The sequence below is a fragment of the Lipophrys pholis genome, assembly GCF_963383615.2.
Source record: "Lipophrys pholis genome assembly, chromosome: 10".
Lineage (NCBI taxonomy): Eukaryota > Metazoa > Chordata > Actinopteri > Blenniiformes > Blenniidae > Lipophrys > Lipophrys pholis.
The window spans coordinates 11,421,835-11,443,679 of record NC_137640.1 but is presented as its reverse complement, the minus strand read 5'-3'; the positions used below and the strand labels follow the sequence as shown (position 1 = coordinate 11,443,679).

Below are 21,845 nucleotides of genomic sequence, written 5' to 3'. Positions count from 1 at the left end.
CTGCTGTACGACGATGGCGGCCGAACTGGTGGAAGCGATGGCAAGTAGAGCTTGGCTGGCTTTGGTTTCATGGGAGACGAGTGCGGGACAGTGGGTCCGAACCCGCCCGGGGGTGGGGAGGCTGTCGACTTTTCACGAATTTGAAAACAAGCGTTCACTTTTGTGACTGTTTTGTGTTGGGAGCCGCGGCGGGGAGAATTAGCCTGTGGCGGCTAAAGTGCTAGGCGGCGTTAACCAGGCAGAATGCGTTGGTTGAGATCACGCTGGTTCTGGAGGAAGACGCCGAAATGAATGATGAGAGCATACCAGCATTGCGAGGCGCTGTTGTTTGCGTACCTCCCCGGCTTGTGCGCACATGATGTGCTCGGTCTCCGGTACTTGCTTGTTTGTAAATGTCCGGTTAGTTTATGGAGCTGTGCACCTGTCAAAAAAGAAAAAAAAAAATAATAATAATAATAAGCCCAGGTACCCATGATTGAGTGCCGACTGCCTCCGGTCTTCAAAACGAGCTAGCTCATAGATAGCACATGCTGCACTGCTCGTGAACAACAATAAACTGGAACCTCAAAGACTGCAAATCTGCGGCATTTTTTTGTATTTCTTCCAAACCACGCGCAAAAGTGGAGTTGTTTGGCTTATTTTACACATTCGGCTCAGACACGCACACGCACACAAAAGCCGTGTGACGAGTGATGTCCATTCGACAGCATCGGACAAAGATGAACCGTGTTCGCACGCCTCAGGGAAACAACAACAATGTTATACCCAGTAGTCAACGTTTGTACGCTCTAACTGCTGCTATTTCGAAAATGACAAAAAAAAATATACAAAATTCTAACGATGACGATAGTGGTTATGAATAATAGTTACGTGGTGTGACTCCTTTCCCCATTACAAGGCATCTAATAAGTCTGCAGGAGTCAAACACATGTACAATTTAAATCGCTATTGATGTGAATTATTCACCAATATATCCTATTTATATTGAGAAAGACAAAGCTTATTTATTTCTATAGCACATTTCAGCATCAGAAGGTGCTTTTACACCAACAAATGCGTAATATGACACGAGGGAGAGAAAATATAGGGCAAAACAATAAGTTGAAATAAAATCATTATTCCCCCAAAATTTTCAAATGTGATTTAATTGCTAAAGATACAGTGCAGCAGCAAACAGAAAGGTCTTCAGTCTTGTTTTAAAAGAACTCAGAGATGGAGCTATCTTGCAGGTTTCTGGGAGATTGCAGCAAATATTTGGTGCATAAAAACTACAAGCACCTTCTGTATGTTTTGTTTTTGCCTAGAGAACAAACGTGTTTTGATCTGGAGGACTTAATAGGTCTACATGTTTCATAACATTAAGAAGTAATATGTATACGGGCCCCAAACCATTAAGAGTTGTGTAGGCCAGTAATAATAGATGTATACATAGTGAACTAATTTAATTGACTTTAAAAATATTATCAAGGATGGAGTTCGTTCAGTGTTCGGCTTATTATACTATATTTGTCATTTATTTATCTCTTCTTTCAGGCAATAGTCATAATTTATTCTTAACATTGTTGTATGGAGACACCGTGGTGTAGCACACCATTCTGCTCAATGAATAGCAACAATCAGAAGAAATGTCCCTCAGATATGTAACTTCAATAAGATAATGGATGACCCACATTGTGGGATGGGTGTTGGCACTCTCAGTTTACTGCAAGAAGATCATCAGTTTGAGTTTTGTTCAGTTGCTTCTCTGAATAGAGGTTGCTCAGTCTCCCCATCAGTACTTTGTTTCTCCCCCAGCATTCAAATAATTGTTTGAGGTTAACTCTTCCCTTATAGTGAGTGTGATTATCTCTTCGTGTTTGACCTGCGATGGACTGGTGACCTGTCAAGTGCTTTCATCAATATTTAGCTGGGATCAGCTCTAGAATCCGAAGTGGATAAAGGGGTACAAAGGAGGAATGGAAGGGCATCGTTATTAATCAGTTTTTTTTTTTTTTTTTTAAATAATTAATTCTTTTTTTTAAAGCGTGTGCAATTAGCAAATGGTGAGCTTATAGCTGCAGTCGAATAAAAATCCTATTGCGAAGTGAAACTGCACATAAATATTTTAAAATAACCCTAAGACAAAGCTTAACACATGGTTAAACTTTTTATGAGATCCTGTATGGGTTTTAGTTTTAAAGAGGCTTATTTTAGAAGCTTTTCTGGATTATAGGTGTAAATGAAAATATATGTAACTCCATACAGTGTTGCAGCTTTCACAGCAAAACTTGCTATATTGAATAGTTTTCATTATTGAGTTCAAATGTCTTTGAGTCAATGGTTTGAATAGTACAGAATGGGGGACGTAGATGTTGACAGTAGCTGGAACTCATCCACATAATTTTGTGTCTGATGTGATGATATAAACTGTGCATTATCATTTAGTCCAAAATTTTCTGCTGCAAAGTTGAGCATTCACACCCAGCAGTGATTTGACTTCCTAAAATAGTCCACTAATTACAAGGCCATTTCATGTCTTTGTAACATCAAAGTGACCAAGGACAAAAACTAATTGTAGAATGTATTGATATCATGATGCAATTTTGTCATCTTAATAGCAGCATACACTCACCAGCCAGTTCATCAAGCATACCTGTTCAAAATCTGCAAATGCAAGTTGTTAATCAGCCAATCACATCATAGCATCTCCCTGCTTCAGCATACCTGTATTTAATGATGATGTCATCATCAAGCTTGTACAAAAAGTCAAATTGTGAGCCCCTCATTGCAAATAGATTTGGGAGATACCTAAAAGGACAGAGTTTATACACCCCTTGTGTTATGCTGATCATCTTCTGACTACAAAACTCATTGAAACTGGAAACTGTTGGGCTACAGCAGCAGAAGACCGCACCAGATGCCGCTCCTGTCTGTTCGCACAGACTGAAAAAAATTGCACATTCTGAAGATTGGAGGGAAAAAGTTGCCTGGTCAGATGTGTCTTGAATTTCTGCTGCAGCAGTCAGATGGTTTTGTCAGAATTTGGAGTGAAAAGCATGGATCCATCCTGTCTTCTATCAATCAGTCAGCTGCTGGCAGTGTGTAATGTGGATGATATCTTCTTGGTAAACTTTGGGGGGGGGTCTCGATTGAGCATCATATGAACACCAAAGCCTACCTCAGTTTTGTTGATGAGCATGTCCATCCCTTGACCTCCATGTCCCATATTCTGATGGCTTCTCCATCGAGATAACACCATTTACAACTGTCTGTGACGTCTACTTTTGAACATGGCAAAGACTCCAATGGACTCAAAAGGCCACCAAAATCACCAGGTTTCAGTAAAAAGGAACATCTTTGGCAAGTGGAGATTCATGTCAAGGTTGTTCAGTCAACAAATGTGCAATGCTGGCACATTGATATGGACCAAAATCTTTGGGGGACATTTTCTGCACCTTGTTGAATCTATTCCCTCAAGGATAAAGACCGTTGTGATGATTCCTTACCTAAAGTCTGTGTGTATAACTTAATGAATGGTGATGTGGAGCCTTTCACTTCTCTGAGCAGGAGTTCAGGAGCTTTCCAGACAAATTATAAGTAGGAACTTTTGATAGGCCATTTGTGTTTATATTCCTTAGCTTCTGAACTCTAAGAAACCTGCAGTGGTCACATGCTCTCACAGCAAGAGACATCCTCCAAAATTCCCAATGCATTTATACGTCATCATCTTAGCGCCAGTTAATTGCATAAACAATTGTGTGTTGTGTTCTAATTTTGATGTGCATTTCTCTTCTTCCCAACAGAACATGGTCAAAGGTTTACGGGTCTCAGACCTGCAAACACTGCTGTCCTCCATGGGTCGCAGCAAAAGTGGGCTGAAGCAGGACCTGGTGGGTCGTGCACTGAAGTTGTTGCAGACAGAGTCCAGCCCAGAGCTGCTGAAGAAAGTCAGACAGTTGTATTTGTCGCGTTTCCCCAAGCCACCTGCTTGGCTATCAGTACGGCGCTCCGATAGTGAGTCCGTTGCCTATTCGTCCCCCAGTTCGTCCCCCAACTCTGGAGGGTATGAATTCTTCAAAATATTAAGTGAACAAAAAGCGTCTAATGTCCTGTCCAAACCGCTTACGACACCCGAGACGGAGGTCAAGCTAGTCCCACTGCCCTTCTACCAGACTCTTGAAACACTGCATCCACCAACAGAGCTGGGTGAGTGCAAATCATTTTTTTCATATCTTGCCCTTGTGTTTTTGTTTGTTTGAAAACAATACAAATGTCTTTGCTCAGGTATTAACTGATGCTTTGTCTCAATCAGTTGCCCAGAACAATGAGAAACTGCAAGACAGTCAATGCGTCTTTGAGTTATCGCCAAATCAAGCAGACCAGCTCAGAAATGCAAGGTAAAAACAAATGTTAACATTTCTCCTCAGAGCTGCACTTGATAGATGAGAATGTAAGCAGATGGATTATTTTAACCTGTCAACCTTCACTTTTTTCAGTGACCTTCGACCTGGAGTCCGATCAATTCAAGTGGTTCTTCGGTAAGTTTTTAAGTAATTATGTTAAGAACAGAGAGAACATTTTCTTTTATCTTGCATAGACGTGTGCTGTTATAAATGTACCTGTCAATGAAATGAAAAAAGAAAATCACATTTATCTGAAGTTTTGTAACACTTGATTAATTGCATTCGTTACCTCTTATTGACCGTTGATACTGAGCTTCCTCCTCCTCTTTGCTCTCTGTTATAGAATCTGTTACACAGACTCCACCGGTGTCCAGGAAGACCAGTATCCTCCCAACATTGCTGTCAAAGTCAACCAGTCATACTGTCATGTGCCAGTAAGTGTTGATTTTAAATCAAATATATCTTTATTCAGAAAGCACATTTGAAAATGACTGTTGACCAACTGGTGTGTCGTTGTAAAACATTCAGATTTGTTCAGAAGAAAGCATGATATACTGCTGATATACTGATACTGTTGAAAATAAGAAACAAACAACTCTTGCGCAGAGACAAAAGACCAAAGAGTAAAGTTGAATCTTAAGATGGGATTTAACAAAGAGGGGTTTTTACACTGTTGGTCAAGGCAACAGCTCGGCGTTTGCAATCTTTGCCCCACTTCAGTGAGTGTGGATTTTGGGAATGACAAAAAAGATGTTGGTCAGCAGGCCTAAAGCCCTTCCAGGGAATGTAAGGTTACTGACGGATAAGATTGAGCAAGCAAATGGAAACGTTTAAAACAAGAAATTTTTTTAAATCATTCTTAAAATGTGCAGTCAGTCAGTATTAAAATGTATTTGCACTTTCCTGTTAAAGATGAGCAGCATATTTTTTGACCATCCGTAAATAAAAGATGAGGCCTGACTGATGTCACTGATGAGAGGATTAGAAAGAGTTGATTCTGAATGAAATAAAACCACGTTTTGCCATCTCAACCTCATTAATTGATCTATGTCTCGCCTTCATAATGTATTCAAAGGAGTTTGTTCTTCTGTTTTTGTGTGGTGTGTACTATGTGGCAGTTGTTTTAATATACTGATCAATGACCGTGCTATTTGTGCCGGGATGGGGCGGGGCGGGACGGGTTTTTCTGCGTCTGGTGATGGTACCAGAAAAACGGTAACCACCGGTTACGATTTTTCGTCACCCCTCAGTTGAGGTACCTAGCACAACAGAACGGGTCTCATAAGGAAGAGCAACAATGCAACGATCGTCGCTCCCGACAAGCAGCAGTATTTAGTTGGTAGCAAATGCAGTTAGCTTGTGATTTTAAACCAGGTTTAGCTGTTACTGCAAAATATGTCAAATGCTGTTTAATGTGATATGAAGCTCTGTTATATATCGCAAATCATAATGTTGCATCATTGCTTTTGTGCTTGTGGGTTTTGTTCTTTTAAATAATGGTGCTCTTTCTCATGTCCCTGATTTATACCAACGTATATTTTTTTTTTCCTACATTTTGTTTGTTTCTTCTATCACGTGTCTATAGTTGCCAACAGCAACATTAATGTATTTCAGTGAAATTTGACAAATTTTCAATGAAAATGACCAAATTCACAATATATTTGTGGCAACATCCTGTCTGGCTCGATCTAATCTGCGTAATTTAAATAGGCTTTCGTGACTATTATTTGGGGTGGTCTTTGCACCAGGGTTCAGATTTGCTTCAGCTTGTTGGTGTAGTTTTAAATGTTGTTTTTACTTATGACTTGTCTCGGCTGCTTGTATTTATGATCGGATAAGATGAACTACTGGGGCAGTTACGGAAAGACTTTTCCACCTACATTGGTGTCTTCCTCACCGGCGTGCTCACTATTTTACACAACACATGGGGCTGTCACTCTGAAGAAGCGTACAAGGGGAAGCAGAGCCAGTGTCCTTGTGAAGCTGAGGTGGTACCGGAGGATAGCTTCTAGGTTGTGGGGAGTTGTGTAGCACCTGCAGCTAGGGCTGGATTTAAAAACAATCGATTTATCAATTTCAATAAATTTTCCTTTGAATGTTCCGATATCATTTAAAATATTCTTTCTGCAGTGCGTAATGCAGCCTGCATTTTAAAGCAGAGTAGTCTTGCATGACCAACCAGAGCTCTAGCGAGATCTCGCCACTGAGGAGCATTGTTCAACGTCATGGCAGGGTCAAAGAAGGCCCCGACCCAAAAATTATATTAAACCGCGAGACGTTGGCTGGGTACCCGGAGGGCACGCAGAAGGGACGGCCTGAGCCGGGCCGCCGCAACCACATAAACAGTTTGGGTTCCGAATGCAGGGCCCCTGGTGTGGAGCCGTACGTGGGACCCGCGCCGGGCCGTCCTACCCCGGGTGAGTGCCTTTGTGGCTACCAGGCGGCGCAAGCCCACAGGGTTTGTCCGGCCCGTGGGTTAAAGACCAGGGCTGGAGGCTTTGTTTCCCCGGGGAGACGGCGCCTTCTGTGGAGGGAGCGTGCCCCAGGCAGCAGGGGAGGGCCGGTAGAACCGTTAATGATCCTTCTGCAGGTTCACCTACGGAAACAGTGTTATGACTTTTACTTCCTCTAGATAGTCAAGTTTGATCGTCTTCTCGGCGCTCCGCCAGGGCGGTGACCGACCCCGGCGGGGCCGATCCGAGGACCTCACTAAACCATCCAATCGGTAGTAGCGACAGGCGGTGTGTACAAATTAATATATTGTTATTTATGTGGTAGTGTCTCTTTTTGTTGTTTCTCTTCTGAGAGAGATGTTCGGTTTGTTTTGTAACTATGTACAAAAGATTCGTGAAACAGTCACAGGCAGCCAAGTGAATGACCTCAGTTTACAATGTGTTTGAAGCCACCTCACTGACACTGCCTGCTATTGATTCGATTTATTACATTTTTGTTTTGGTCAGGACATGTTTAATAAAAGGTACTTATTTAATGTAATTACTTTGGTTTCAATTCTGAATGTAGACTTTAATATTGCCCCAAATTAGATGTAGTTTCTACTATTTACAGCATTGGTTCTCTGAGAATCTCTTTGAAATTCGACTTGAATTGGTTTTAAAAATGTGAATCAATGCGCAGCTCTACCTGCGGCTCACGTCATCCGGTGGCTTGGGCTTCTTAGTCTAACAGCGGTTCGCTTGACTTGTTTGTGCCACCTGTTCACCTTTCTGTTGGCGGCAGTAACTCTGTCATCTACAATGGTTTCACCCCGCATGGGATTTGCTGTCCTGCCAGGTGTGATTCAAGTGACACTCCAGTCAGCAGTGGAGTCCACTGATGGACATAGATCCGGATTACCCTTCTTAACGCTTGCCCTATTAAGAACAGATCTTTCATTGTGAATGAACTTTTTAAAAGGGAATTTTTACAACTTGTTTTTGCCTGAGACATGGCAACAAGATAAGGAGTTCACCTGCCCAACCGGCCACGCCATCATCGGACCTCCACGTCTTTCTGGACTCGGTGAAAGTGGCTGCTGAATTTCAGGACAGATTTGCATACTGGTTGGTCAACTTGGACTCTTTCTTCATTTGAGTAACCAATGATTAAGTTTGTTTCCTTAAAAGCTCTTTATTGTATTTTGATTAATCGGCCTCCTGGTGCTTTTAAACTTCATATGGATGATGTGTCCCGTGGCTGCAGAAAGTCATCATCATTACAGAATTGGCAAAATGTCCATGGCTCCACACACATCAGGGATCATGCATTGGATATTGCAAGACAGAGTTGTATAACTTTTGAACGCACATGTCCCACTGTTCAGTGTTTCAGTACTTTTTGCAAAATTTGCTGTTCTCTAACAAGGAGTTGTAACGGCAAAACTCTCAACAGATGTTTGAGCTATGAATTGTCCAAAAATTGATCTGGTTCAATTAGAATTGGTATTTAAATAGTCCTCATCATGATGTTCACATTGTTCACATCATGACACCAAGACGATGTCTAACAATGGATCAACGGTACTTTGCCATTGCAACGCTTCAAACAGGATGGTCTTGGATAGAAGTGGCCACTGAACCTGTGGCCACTGAGTGTCATCAGCAGGTTAAACAGAGATACAGAGAGACTGGACGAGTCACATAAAGAAATTGAAATATGTATATCCCACATTAATTTCTGCAAGACCACACCACCAGGAACGGGCTTCATGGTCTTGCACGGGCCGGGCAGAATTTATGAAGGACGAGTGACCAGTGGGCCTCAGTGCTGTTCTCTGAAAGTCCATTCGCCTTGAGCAGAAATGATGGCGGCCAACAATGTTGAGACGTCAAGGAGAGCGCTGTGCATCAGCCACTGTTGTCACCAGATGAGCCTTTGGTGGTGGTGATACAGTGTGAGCAGGTGTGTCTAGTCAATACAGAACAGTCTCACACTCTGGAAATGGTACAGTGACGAGCCCACACTGCCTGAATAACATCATTACTCCAGTCATCGTGGCACTGCAGGAACAACACAGGCCTAATTTCATCATCATGGACGACGATGCTCCAGCTCTGATCATTAGGAAACAACTGCTGGAGACTCTCGTACATCAAATGGAGCAGCCTGCACTTTCTCCAGGACCTGAATCCCATAGAATCAGTGGAGTCGCTGCGCATGGGCTTGTAACTCTGTACCCCAAACCCTCGATGACCTGAAGGGCTGCTGTTCAGGAAGAGTGGTACTCCATGCCTCAGCAGTTTTTGTTGGACATTTTTGCTGTGATAGAAACTCCAGTGTTGTTGGCTTTGGTTTCAATAAATTGTTTGAGATAAGGAGATCACTGTTGCATGCTTCTACTTAAATATTGTACAATCGGTGTCGTGTGAACTTTTGGTTTTCCATAAATTTCACCAAAAACGCCAATATTCCTAACTTTTTGTGAGTTGTGTATTTTATGATATTTTAGCTGGATACTGCCTCCCAAACATGAATCATAACCGCCGCTGACCTGTTCTCTGACCGGTTTGTTGCGGACATTGCTCAAAGTGATGTTGATGTTTTTGTTTAATCATTAACTGTCTATTTTAGACACCGTGGCGTGTTTAAAACAAAGGGTTATCCAACACACAACTTGGGCCTCCTTTGCACAACAATGTTTCAAGTCATAATGCATCGTTTAGATGGCAACACTCTGAAAGGGTCCATTTCAACGAAACGGCTGAACGCTGAAAATGGGGTCGCCTTTCTGTAGGGCCACCTTTGGCGGGAATTACCGCCTTAAGTGTTTTTGGGGGAGATAAAGTGAAGCGCTGTGAATATTTTCCAAGCATTGTGTGTTCCCTGGAGTTTAGCACTTTGGAATGTGTTAACCAGATCCAAGAAAATGAACAAGTGACTGCCAAGTACACACGCCACAAAAACAAATTAAACCTGAAAGACGTCACAAAAAATGGCGAGTTTGTGCTTTACAGTTTTTACATCCGTTTTATAAACGCAGACATTCAAGACGACAAAGCGATAGTGGGGCTGTTTTTTGTATTGGTGAAAATATTTGGTGAACTCATTTATTTCTCTCTGGTCACTGTTGATGTTATAAATATTTAAGAGTTTGTCGCTCAAAATGCAAATCTCCTCTTGTTTACAGGGTTATTACCCCTCGAATAAGCCTGGTGTTGAACCCCGTCGTCCCTGTCGTCCTGTAAACATCACTCCTTGGTTGCATCTCTCCACTGTCACAAACAGAGTGACCATAACTTGGGGAAATTTTGGCAAGGTAAGTGTCCAATGCTGAAGATCATCGCTGTAGTTTAGGGTCATGAACGCAAGCAGGGCAGCCAAACTTTGTCCGGAACAGGGCCTTCCAGCTTCTCAAATCAGTTTCCAACACATACCAAGATATGCGGAAACATTTTGGTCTTTCAGTCTATTCACAGCCTGCCCATGTGTGTGTTGCCTTCACAACTCTTGAGTCAAGGTGCGGGCATAAGTCAATAACTACATCAGACTGCAGAGCTCTTGTGCAAACCTGCTGGCGATGATCAACGTTAAGATTAAACACCACACAAAGCCTTTGTTCGTTTTTGTGTGAGAGATACAACATGCAGAATATCCGTCATTTTAATGTCGAACTGATGCGGCTTCTGCTATGCTCTAATTTAAGAGTTGTGTGATTTAATAGTTTAAATTGGTGGATATGATGTTCTGATTCATAATTTTCGGCAGTGGTGGCCTAAATGTTGGACATGAACTTGTAACCTGAAACTTACTGGTCTAATCCCACCGCTGACAGGTCGCCACTAAGGATACGTGCAATTAGTCCGCTAAATTAAGCACTGACCCCCTTTGCTCGTTGGTACCAGAACTATTAGTTGGTTAAATGAGTTAATGTTTCACGTATGTGCAAAGGCTGCTTAACAGTACTCTATTGCCTGGCTCAAGTTGGGGCTGCAGAGCCATCAGATTGCGCTCCTCCATGTGGCAGTACTCGAGTGCACTGCAGTTTTGAAACGGCATGGTGTCAAGTTAGATTTGAGTGTTTGGAATGCCTTGTTAGAGCGTAGGCTTTAAGGGGGTTATAAAGTCACCCGCGTTTATTTGTGTTTGTCTTTCTGTCTGTTAACAAGATATCTGAAAAACCAATGTGAGGACCCATTAAATTTTGGTGGTCCGGATCAAAACAACTGTTACAATTGAAAATTTGTATTTTGCAATATATCGTCTTATCTTGTGTTCTTTCAAATTATGAAATAAAATCACGCAATCGCCAAACTACATAAATAAATAAAGGCACTTGATGTGCAATATGTGGCATTTCCCTGTGTCCATGTCTACCCTTGGCGGAGGTCAGAAATCTCTGATTTGTCTTGTTTCATATGTAATCTTCTCATTTTTAATGTGCTTTCAGCGGTACTCCGTGGCATTGTATTTAGTGAGGGTCTTCACTTCAGCAGACCTCTACAGTCAACTGAAACTCTGCTCGGTTGAGAATGCGGAACGCTGTCGCGAACGGAGTAAGTGACATAGTTGAATTTTGTTTTCAATCTCTTCACCTGCACCCGTAAATACCGAGATTGGCATTGAAACTGCACAGTGTCACAGCTGTGCTTTTGTCACTCACTTTTTGTTGCGCTGTTCTTTTAGGGTGAAATTCTCCATTTATTTTTGAGCATTGCAGTACATTCTTTGATTTGATTCACTTTATTTACAGTTCAAGACAAACTTCGTTTTGACCCAGAGAGTGAAATTGCCACCACAGGCCTCAGAGTTTCTCTCATATGTCCAGTGAGTAATACGTCCCGTCTCACTTTCTCCCAAAACGTCTCGAATGTGTTTGTGTCACCAACATGCGGTATGTACTTCTGTCTTTGCAGCTGGTGAAGATGCGACTTGGCGTGCCATGCAGAGCACTAACCTGTGCCCATCTCCAATGTTTCGATGCGGTTTTCTTCCTGCAAATGAACGAGAAGAAGCCCACGTGGACGTGCCCGGTTTGTGACAAACCCGCTCCCTACGAGCTGCTCACTATTGATGGGTAAGAGGAAGGAAACGTGCTCCGACTTGTCGGACTCACTGGCGCATCATTTTACTTTAAACGGTTCTGTAACTTTAAAACGGGCAATTTGAATTATCTGCATATTGAAGCCAGCTCACAGAAAGTTATTCAGACTAAATGTTGTCAGGACTTTTGATATAAATTGAACCATGCACCAACCATATGATCGAATATAGATGATCCCACAGGGACGTTCTGATGACTGGCCAAACTCCACCAATAGCTCTGTGCTGTACATGATATTCTACAGAAACGGAGCACAACGTCTCCCATCATATCTCCCCCTAACAAAATAAACACAAGCCTGGTGCAAGACATCAATTGACTGCAAGGAGGGTTCTTCACATCTGTGTGGTTCTCAAGCTATGAGTATGTGAAGCCCTGTTTACACAATAATCTACTGCAAACAGTATATAGTTTATATATATATATATATATAGTTTTTGTTTCAAAAAAGTTACACATGCACAGAAGAATTGTAGTTTGCATGCCAGGCCACTAGTTGGCAGTATATTTTGTAATTCAACATCATGTGCAGGCACCCAGAACAGTACAATGTAAACATTCCAAGTAACTTTTAGCTTTAATTTGAACATCCGTGGTCTGGCAGTGCACTTTCCTTGATTGGTCATTTTACCCACAACACTTTGGGTATGAACAGCTTGCAAATTCTGAACAGGGCATGGCCTTATTTTCATACACACTGAAAGTATTATGCTGCCCTTTGGCTGTGAGGTGTTTTTGCATTCCTTAAAGTCTAGGTAGTGTGAAAGTCGCCTCTTCAAACAATCTTTAGATTTCAGAACAAAATTGTATATTGTCAAGGTTGAAAGGTTTAGAGTCAGGATGAAAGATGGGAGTTAATTCTCTTAAAGCCCAATATAATTTTTGTATTCTACCAAAATACAGAAGTAATGACGCAAAATAGTGAGACATTTATTTGTGGATCCCCACAACTTGGCCAAGCATGGGCAATCCCAACACAGTTGTGTGAGAGCATGTCTGTTTTAATTGCAGCTAACCAGCGGTGTGTGTTTTAGGCTGTTAAGTGAGATTCTGAAGGAGACGAATGAGGACATCGAGGAGATTGAGTACTTGACGGACGGATCCTGGCAACCCGTCAGAGAGGAGAGGGAACGTGAGAGAGAACGCAGTAACACACCAGAATGTCCTCTTGTTGATATATGTAAGTTTTGTTTTGTTTGTTTGTTTTTTCTTAAGGTGTCTTTTGGTCTGTTCTTATTTAAATATGTTGTCTTTTTCATGACTATAGTTACCATTAAATTCCTATTTCACTGACGGGACGTTCTTTTACATACTTGCCATAAATACAACTCCTCGGCTGTTGGCAACATCTAGAATATCAAAATAGAGTGGGGGTGTGGATATTAGTCACATTGGTGGCCCCGAGGACTCTAAAAGTATTGCAATCCATTCTGACCAGTTTGTCCTGCATCTCACACATTTAATGTGATACTGGAAAAGCTGCCATATATATATATATATATATATATATACATATATAAAAAACCCTTTCTTATTATCTCATAAAGAAGGGGGGGGGGGGTGTTAATGTTGTCAGAATGTGCTGCTGCATCTTCTATACTTGGCCTGAATGCAGGAGCAGAGGCCGAGCGGCTCACTGCTCCACTTTATGGTACAAAGTAAGATTAAAGATAGAATACCACAGCAAAACCTACTGAATTTAATACAACATGATCGGATGACTTCATTGTGTTTGAAAATATGTGAGTGAAATGTTTTTTAATGCTGCTAAGATTATAAAAACAATTTAAGCAGTTGTCAGAAGAATTTCCTAGTAAAAAAGCTCAGGGAGACAGAACACACAGGAGTCCGACTGCGAGCGATTTAGAAACTTTATGACAATTTTATTACATTATTCTTGCCAGACGAGACAATGTCACAGCGCAACCTTTGTCCAGGGGTTTGTCCAACTATGGAGTCGTACAGCGCCTTCTTAAAGACTGAATTGTTCTGAAAAAGATCCACATGCTTGTTGACCTGTAGACTCTGAAGGTTACAAAATGTAGCACTGAGGTTCCAAAAGTGTTGACTCGGCTCTCGTCCTTGAACCTCAGACTGTTTTTCTTTATGAGGGGGGAAAAAAAACCACGGTTTCTATAACGGTAGGTTTTTCAAGGATGTTCCTGTTCAAATTTGTTCTTGCAGTCAACATCTTCAAGCCCAACGTTTAGCTTGACGTCTCCTTTAAATATGCTCTCTGCTCGGTCAGTGTCACATGGTCCACTTTTAGCCTTCATCAATAGCATTAGCTTCCATTTATCAGATTCAATAAGCACTTTTGTCCGGGATAATGTCTCCCTCTCCTCTTTTCTGTATAGGTGGATCCTCTACACTGTTCATCTTTTTACACTGGACACACATGAAACTCACCAATGGATAGCAAAGCAACAACTCCCTACTTGCGTTTTCATTTAAAGGTTTTTGCAAAGTGGCTTTTGTTAGTTCATAGTTAAATTGTCAACTTGTTAACTGGAACACAAGGGCTCGCACAAAACGACACGAATCCTTTTTGTTTTTTATATTTTTAAACAATTGATTCAACTTTTGGAAATGAAAACGCACTGCAGAACAGGGGAATGAATGAATAACACTGAAAGTATAATATTGAACATATTATCCTTTCCCAAAACCCGACACAGGACCGCGGTAAAGTAATTGCTTTTTTCATGACTTCCTCACGCTAAAGGTGGCGTTTCTCTCTGCAGGCAGTCCAGAAGCCAATGGCCACTCTCCAGCCAACAGCAGCTCCAGTCTGACAGGCAAATCTGCGAGCAGTTCTGTGGGGACGATACCGGGAGGCGGCGTAGTGGTAGATCTGACTCTTGACTCCTCTTCTGAGGATGACGAGGATGATGATGAGGACGACGAGGTGAGGGATGCGGCGGGGGGAGACGGTGAGGACAGCACCGGCAGTGCCACCCCAAAGAGGCGCAGATCTAACCATGACAACGACCTGGTCACAGTCTACTGACCCCGCTGTATGTCCCCTCATAGACTGACACAAACACACAGAGGCAGGGGGCCTAAAGCTTGAGGAAAAGATCAGTCATCCACTAAATGCAACAACCTGACTTCGTGCCCCGGAAATCCGAGCGTTTTAGAAGCTCTGGGTGATCGCCTGATGAAAAGAAAACGCGCAGTCATGCTTTCCAGTGATGCTTTCCATTTTTTGTTTTGTCCTTTTGATAAAGAACCTACCTCAGTCATACAAACTTAGCAGACTGATCAGTGAGTAGCTTTGAAAGAAGTCGGTGACAGAAGAATTGAAGATGTTTCACACTGGACGTGGTGTTTTCCTGAATTCCATTGCAGCAACGAAATCCTCAGTCAAAAATTGAGCTAGTTTGTGGATAACAGACGTAATTGTAGGTGTGGGCAGAAGCTTGTTGTGTAACTTCATTGCGATCACTTCTGTAACGGGACTCATTTGGGTTGTTCTATCAGAATTTCATCAATCTGGCCGTCGGGCCCATGCGGGCCCCGATTCAATGAGCAGGAGGTGGGCTTGAGGTTTTTGGTGCCTTTTCTGTTAAGTGGTGAAGAACGGTTAGGTTTGTTTTCATTTCGTTTTTAGCTGGTCTGTGAGTGAGACTTGTATTTCATTCATGACATGCCAGCTTTACCGAATTGATCAAAAAAACAAAAAACAAACAAAAAAAAGATTTGAATGTTCTGTCATTCCTTTATCCAATATTGATGTGTCCAGCTCTTACAACATATTTATTTATTTGTGTCACATGTTCTTCTCGGTTGTTTGTGGTAAGTCTTCAAAACCTTTTGTCTGTAGTCCTGTACAGACCGGAGCTGTTGATTGCGGCTATCAGGGCACGTCTGCTGCTGGGACTTGGGTGTTTTTAAGATTTCAATTTTGGCTCAACTATTTTTGAATGCTGCTTTTTTCTTCCCCCCCCCCCCCCCCCCCCCCCGAATTTATCCATCCTGGGTCAAAGCGCCATTCAAAATATTTTTGCTGTGCTGGATTCAGCACGCTTTAACACAGAAAAGGAAAAAGTCTAATTGAATATCTGTAAGTGCAACCTTTCAGAATGTTTGTCACCGATTAATTTGCCAGTCATCCTGTCTGGAACGAGCAGTGTTTCTTCATCCGGCGGCCCCTCTCAGGCTCTTCTCACGGAAGATAAAGTCGCATCTATTTGCTGGAAAAAGGAGGTGGAGGTGAATTGCTACTTGCTGTGTAGGCTTACATCTAATATTCCTCTACACTAGTATTGTCAATATGTGACGGCTGCTTGTCAGGTGGGGACATCAGACTGGGTCTGCAGGTTTTAGGTTGGTATTCAGGCATCAGAATTTGTTTGATAACGAAAATGTTGCAATAGTTGTTTGCACTTGTTTGATATTTCAATAGACGTTTATGGCTTGTTTTTATATGAAAGCCCTCCACTAGTGAGTGTTAATAAAGGATCCTTCACTCTTGTGACGGATTCTTCTCAACCGTCTCGCGCATCGAAATCAGAAAATGTGAAACTCATAAAATAATGGTCCTGTTCCACCTGGAGGATGTGGAGGATTTTTTTTTCTTTTTTTTTTTTTTTTTAAATTCCAATAAAGGTAAAGTTCCTTCCTTTTCCTGTTTGTTTGTTGAGGTTTGATCAGTTTTAACATGCTCAAAGGCATTCAGAAATGAAATTTGGACAATGATCTGGGGATTCAATTGCACAAGTGCATCCTGCGATAGGGCTTATGATTGGAAAGCTGGATTAAGTCAGATTTGGTCTTCCATTGTTCCGTCTCCTCTTGACAGCTTGAAGAAGTGATACAGATGAATGAATTGGGGAATCTGCACAGAAATGATTGATGGACTTTTGCCTGTGATACATTACTCTGTCCCTGGAAATATTTATCTTAAAAAGACTTGTACATTTAAAAATAAAAAATTAAATAAAAATAAATCCTACATGTCACAACTCATAACATCTACATTTAACTTGGCAAATTGTATTTGTAAGTAACTGCTATATGTATAAACAAAATAATTATCTGGAAAAGAAGGTCTAAATGGTTACCCTGTACCTCTCATATGGGTAAAGAGGGAGAGGTGGTGCAAGTTGCTACTGTGGAACTGAGCCAGATGGTGTGCAGGATGTGTTGGCTGCTGGAGAGAGCTGAAGGTCTGGATTTATTTTTTTAGTGGCCCCCCCACCCACCCCCACAACAACAACAAAAAAACAATGACAAAGTAGCATTGGCAGAGGCATACAATCCATGTTATTGTTTTTTTTTCTTTTTTTTTTTTCTTTTTTTTTTTTTTTTTGTATGTTCATAATAAAAACTACATTTTAAATATTTTTATTGAGCCTTGAACTGAGTGACGTGTGTTGTTACATCCTGTATCTGATGCTCAGACCTTGGGACACATGTTAACCCTCTATGGTATGATGCTGCCCTTAAGCAACACACTGATAGTTTTTGGCCTGGTTGAACAATGCAATACTTTAAAAAGAGAGCGAAGCCCATTGAGGACCAATAGCAGTACTTTAAAATCTTATTTTGCAGACTTTTTTTGATGCCAAACACTTTGCTCCACTAAAAAGGCCTGAAAACTTTTAATTTCATCAAGAGGAAACTCTTATCAATTAATATGAGACTACAGCATCATTTTTTGGTAGTTTCATACAGTTTATTTTGTAATTAAATAATTGAAGCTTTTCAAAATGCATTGCAACAGTGTACCATTATGGAATCACCAAGGCAGCATTAGATTCGGGTCGTGTGTGTTAATGTATATAATATTTTCAAAAACGGCAGTCATATTTTTTATTCATTGTACAATTTAACAAAGAATAAAAAAAACTATTTTAAATGAATGCCCATATATTGATATTGCTTGTGTATTAAAATTACTGTCATGGTGACACACAAGAAAAATGATGTTGACCAAATTGGCCCAGATCTCCGGGAGAATGACAACATACAAAAAAGGTTATTAAATAAACGAGCTACAAGATTTTACAACTATGTTGGAAGAAATATCCCAATTTTACAAAGGAGACTAACTATAGATGATGCGTGATCCTTGGATGTCGGCTCTTCCTGTCATTATGAACCAGAACTCGCCAAATGTTGGATTGTCCGCCCAACCAATAGGGAACGTGAGCTGGTTTAGACCGCTGTGTCGTTTAGTTTTTACCTTTACTGATGACGTGTTGTTGCGATAGTGACCATTAATGTCACACGGACGGCACCGAGGTCGGCACAGCTCGCTTCAATTTGATGCTGACGTGGCGATTTGTCTATGCAATGAAAGGAAGGTCCTAAGAAAAGGGGGGAAGACCTTCAAATGATGGAGACTTGACCAGCTCCACCTCCACCCTGTGTGTCGGCACTGACCATTAGCTGGTTTGTGTGGAGAAAATGAGCAGATGCAGATACCCCAGGTGCAAGTGCCCAGCTGAGAATGTGCACCGTGCTTTCCTGTAGAAAGAAAAAACGACATGCAGTCATTTTGGTGTTCCTCCTCACTGTTCACAGAAGTCAATGAAGCCAGGTATAAACGGGATGAAAAATGAATTTGACACCCAGTTTCTAGTTTGCAAATGGTTTCAATCTTTGTTTTGATGATTAATCTGTTTTAAAGTTTGACTAGTTACAATTACTGGACAGTGAAGTGGTTGGTCCACAGTGGTACAATGTTGCCTTCAGACAACGAACCTTTTTAAATGGCTCCTTTTCTAGTGTTTTTACATTTAAAATGGCATGTACTGTAACCTGTTGAAACTACAAAATATTTGACACTGTTCAAATCTGAGGACAACTTTTCTTTTTCATTCATCCACCATTACAGGCAACAAACGTTCCAACTTCCACCAAGAAAATCTATAAAAAACTTCTCTAGTTTGTTTCAGCCTGATTTAAAACGAAAAAATTACCCCCCCCCCCCCCCCCCCCAATTGGCATCATAATGCGTACCATAGAGGGTTAAGCCTGTTGAGGATAAAACTGTAAAATTAAGAATGGTCGTATTCTAACTGCTGTTATTGACGTGTGGAATTAATAAACATCAGTTCATTTAAAAAGTTTGGCTTGGCTTGCCGTCTTGTTGTCATTTTGTATGCATCTTGACAATTTGGCATTTATGTTTTGGAGGGAGCGTCCCATCTTTGGATTTAAGTTGATTAAGTTTATGTAACTATTACTTGATCTGAAAATGCATCTTATCGACAAGCACGTAAACCCACTCGTCGCCTTTGTTTTTGTTGTTGGTTCTTCTGCCTCTTCACCCCACCGTCTGCCTTCTCTGCACCGCCTGCAGGTCTGCCTTCACTACGTTAATGAATCAGACCTCAGATGATGCGTTTTGGTTTTGAGGGACATGAAGATGTTTGAAGAGCAGTAGAATTCCATGTTTCTCAACACGTCTGCTCAAGACCATTAAGGAATTGCTCTTATCTATTGTTTTGTTTCAACATGCTTTTTATCCTTTGCCTGGTGTAATAGCAGATTACATATACAAATGTTTATAGAAATTGTAAAAAATGTCTCCCACGGCACACATTGTTTAAAAAAAAAAACAACTAAGTTGACATGTTTTTGCCAAGTGTTTCAACAATTCTTGTAACAGACAATCTGACATCTTTATAAATTGGGTAATGCTCACCTTGTAAGAAAAAATGTATTAAGGTACATTGTAGATGGGAAGAAAACAGAGAAAAGTCCATCTATCAGTACATTGTATCCACAATAGATACAAGAAGAGAAAAATGGTTTTAAAAAAATGGGATGGAGAAGAAAAGACCAAAGAAGGAGAGCTCATTAAAGAAAATGTGTATATCGAGTGAGATGTTTGTGACACACACAAGTGAAGAACATGTAAACTCTTCATGGACGGGCCCACAGACAGGCCAGACTTTGGTATTATCACCTCACAGTGAGAATCCAGCTCACCACCACAGCGAGACCATCTGTTATCTTACTTATATGTAAATATTTGGTTCAATGAACAGAAACAAACCATTAAAATTGTCCCTTTAAGAATTTATTTCTGCTTGTTTGCAGTGTTCTCTGTCTGTCATTGTTATTTTTTTGTCCGGACGGACTCTTGCTCATCCTCCCACCCTTTAAAACTTTCCAAAAACACTTGATTTTAAAATTGTGTGTGTTCATTTTCTGGTTGGTCCTTTTAGTACCTGCTTGCTGCCATTGGGGGGCAGTGCTGCCCTGTGCTGCAGAGGCTGGACGAGACGGAGTTAAACTGGGCTCGTACCTCATTAAAAGCAGCATACCTGAGGTGTTACCACAGACTGCAGATGTCGTACACCCCCCTCGTGAGATTTCTGCATATCTCGTATCAACTTGTCAGACAGTCTCGCGTTATTTAAGAGGGGCTCTCCCTGTGGGTGCCACGCTAAGGTTGCCAGGTATGCGGACTTGGGATACTTTTGAAGTGTTGCTACAGATTGTTTTATTATTGTGTGTGCGTTTGACTTGTGCAGACCCTTTTATGGATACAAATTATGAGCGAGAGGGACAGAGGAATACACTAGATGCCAACTGGCAGCCCACAAGTAGCCTTCCTCTACCTACTTTGCCCCCTGCAAATACATTTCCAAAGATTGACCATTGGTTTCATATGGAATTGTCAATGTAGGCGTCTTTGTAACGAGTGTCACTTGAAACTACACCAAATTACTTGACTGCTGCATACTGCAAACTTTTTTTTTTTTTTAAATGTGCATGTTGATTAAAATTGGGGAACATACAATTGGTCCTTTTTATTTGTATAGGGTGTCATAATTTTCATAGCCCCTTGATTTAGAGGTGCTCTGTCACAATGACAATCTGGCAGTCAGAATGGACGTTTTTTTTTGCAGCAAATACACTTGTATTACAGAGAGAGTTATTTGGCAATAGTGGAAATAACTATTTTGGAGGGGGAAATCACTCACATTCTCACCTAGGTAAAATTGAGTCACCAATTATCCTCACAAGCATGTTTTAGGACCGTTGGAGAAACCTGGATCGCCTGAGGAAACCCACACACACACACACATACTGGGAGACGATGCAAACCCCACAATTTAAACCCGTGACCTTTTCGCTGTGAAGTGAGAGTGCTAACCACTGCCCCACGGTGCGGCCCTGGTCGTGTTACATTATTAATTTAACACTTTTGCATTATTTTTAAAGTACACCCAGAGTACTCTCAAATGTTCACCCCAAATCGTTAAAGAAGAACCACAATCCTCAAACCAGACTAAGACTCGGATACCTAACAACTGAGACGGGCTTTTCAAAACCTCCTGTGGACATTTTAAGATGGACTCGGATTGCAAACTTGAATTAGACTCCTGAAGCCCCACCTTGATTCTTTAGACAAGACCAGGAGTCTTCAGAGCATCTAATCCTTTACTTGTCCTACAATGGGAATATTGGCATCATGCAGAAAGGTGGACAGTAATAAGAGCACCTAAAGGATACGAACAATAAGTATTATAAACAATATAAAAACAAGGCAATAGCTGTGACAATATTTTACGTTTTTGCACGATGATGTTAGTAGTGATAGGAAATACAGAGATTGTTATTATTGTACCGAACGAATCAATAATCTATATTGCACACAAGAGGACAGGAATTAAAGTGCCGTGTGTCAAATTGTCCGGGTGTGTGGGGGGGGGGGGGTAGGAGTCATTATAGGCAGATACACACTCTTTAAAATAGACTTTGTTTTTTAAATCCAGATCTGCATTCTTTTATCATTATTATTATTGAAAATTACACAAACCGATTGTGAAACCAGCCTTGGAAGCAGAGTGAACTCCAGCTCCCAGTGTTTGCAGGTTCTCGCATGGCCGTACTTGCTGTCCGTCGGACCTGGCAACCCAGTGTCACACTCGGGTTCTGATGCTGCAGGCAGCTGCTGCTTC

General features: G+C 41.3%; 1 protein-coding gene across 1 annotated transcript; it reads left to right on the top strand.

The window, feature by feature from the left end:
• Positions 1–15,956, top strand: pias4a (protein inhibitor of activated STAT, 4a). The gene is made up of 11 exons (XM_080474208.1): positions 1–40; positions 3,783–4,185; positions 4,292–4,376; positions 4,476–4,517; positions 4,726–4,816; positions 10,006–10,134; positions 11,266–11,371; positions 11,569–11,642; positions 11,732–11,892; positions 12,954–13,099; positions 14,664–15,956. Exons 1-11 carry the CDS (start codon positions 14–16, stop codon positions 14,927–14,929), a joined length of 1,530 nt encoding a protein of 509 aa, XP_080330334.1. The 5' UTR covers positions 1–13; the 3' UTR covers positions 14,930–15,956.
• Positions 15,957–21,845: the final 5,889 nt, after the last annotated feature.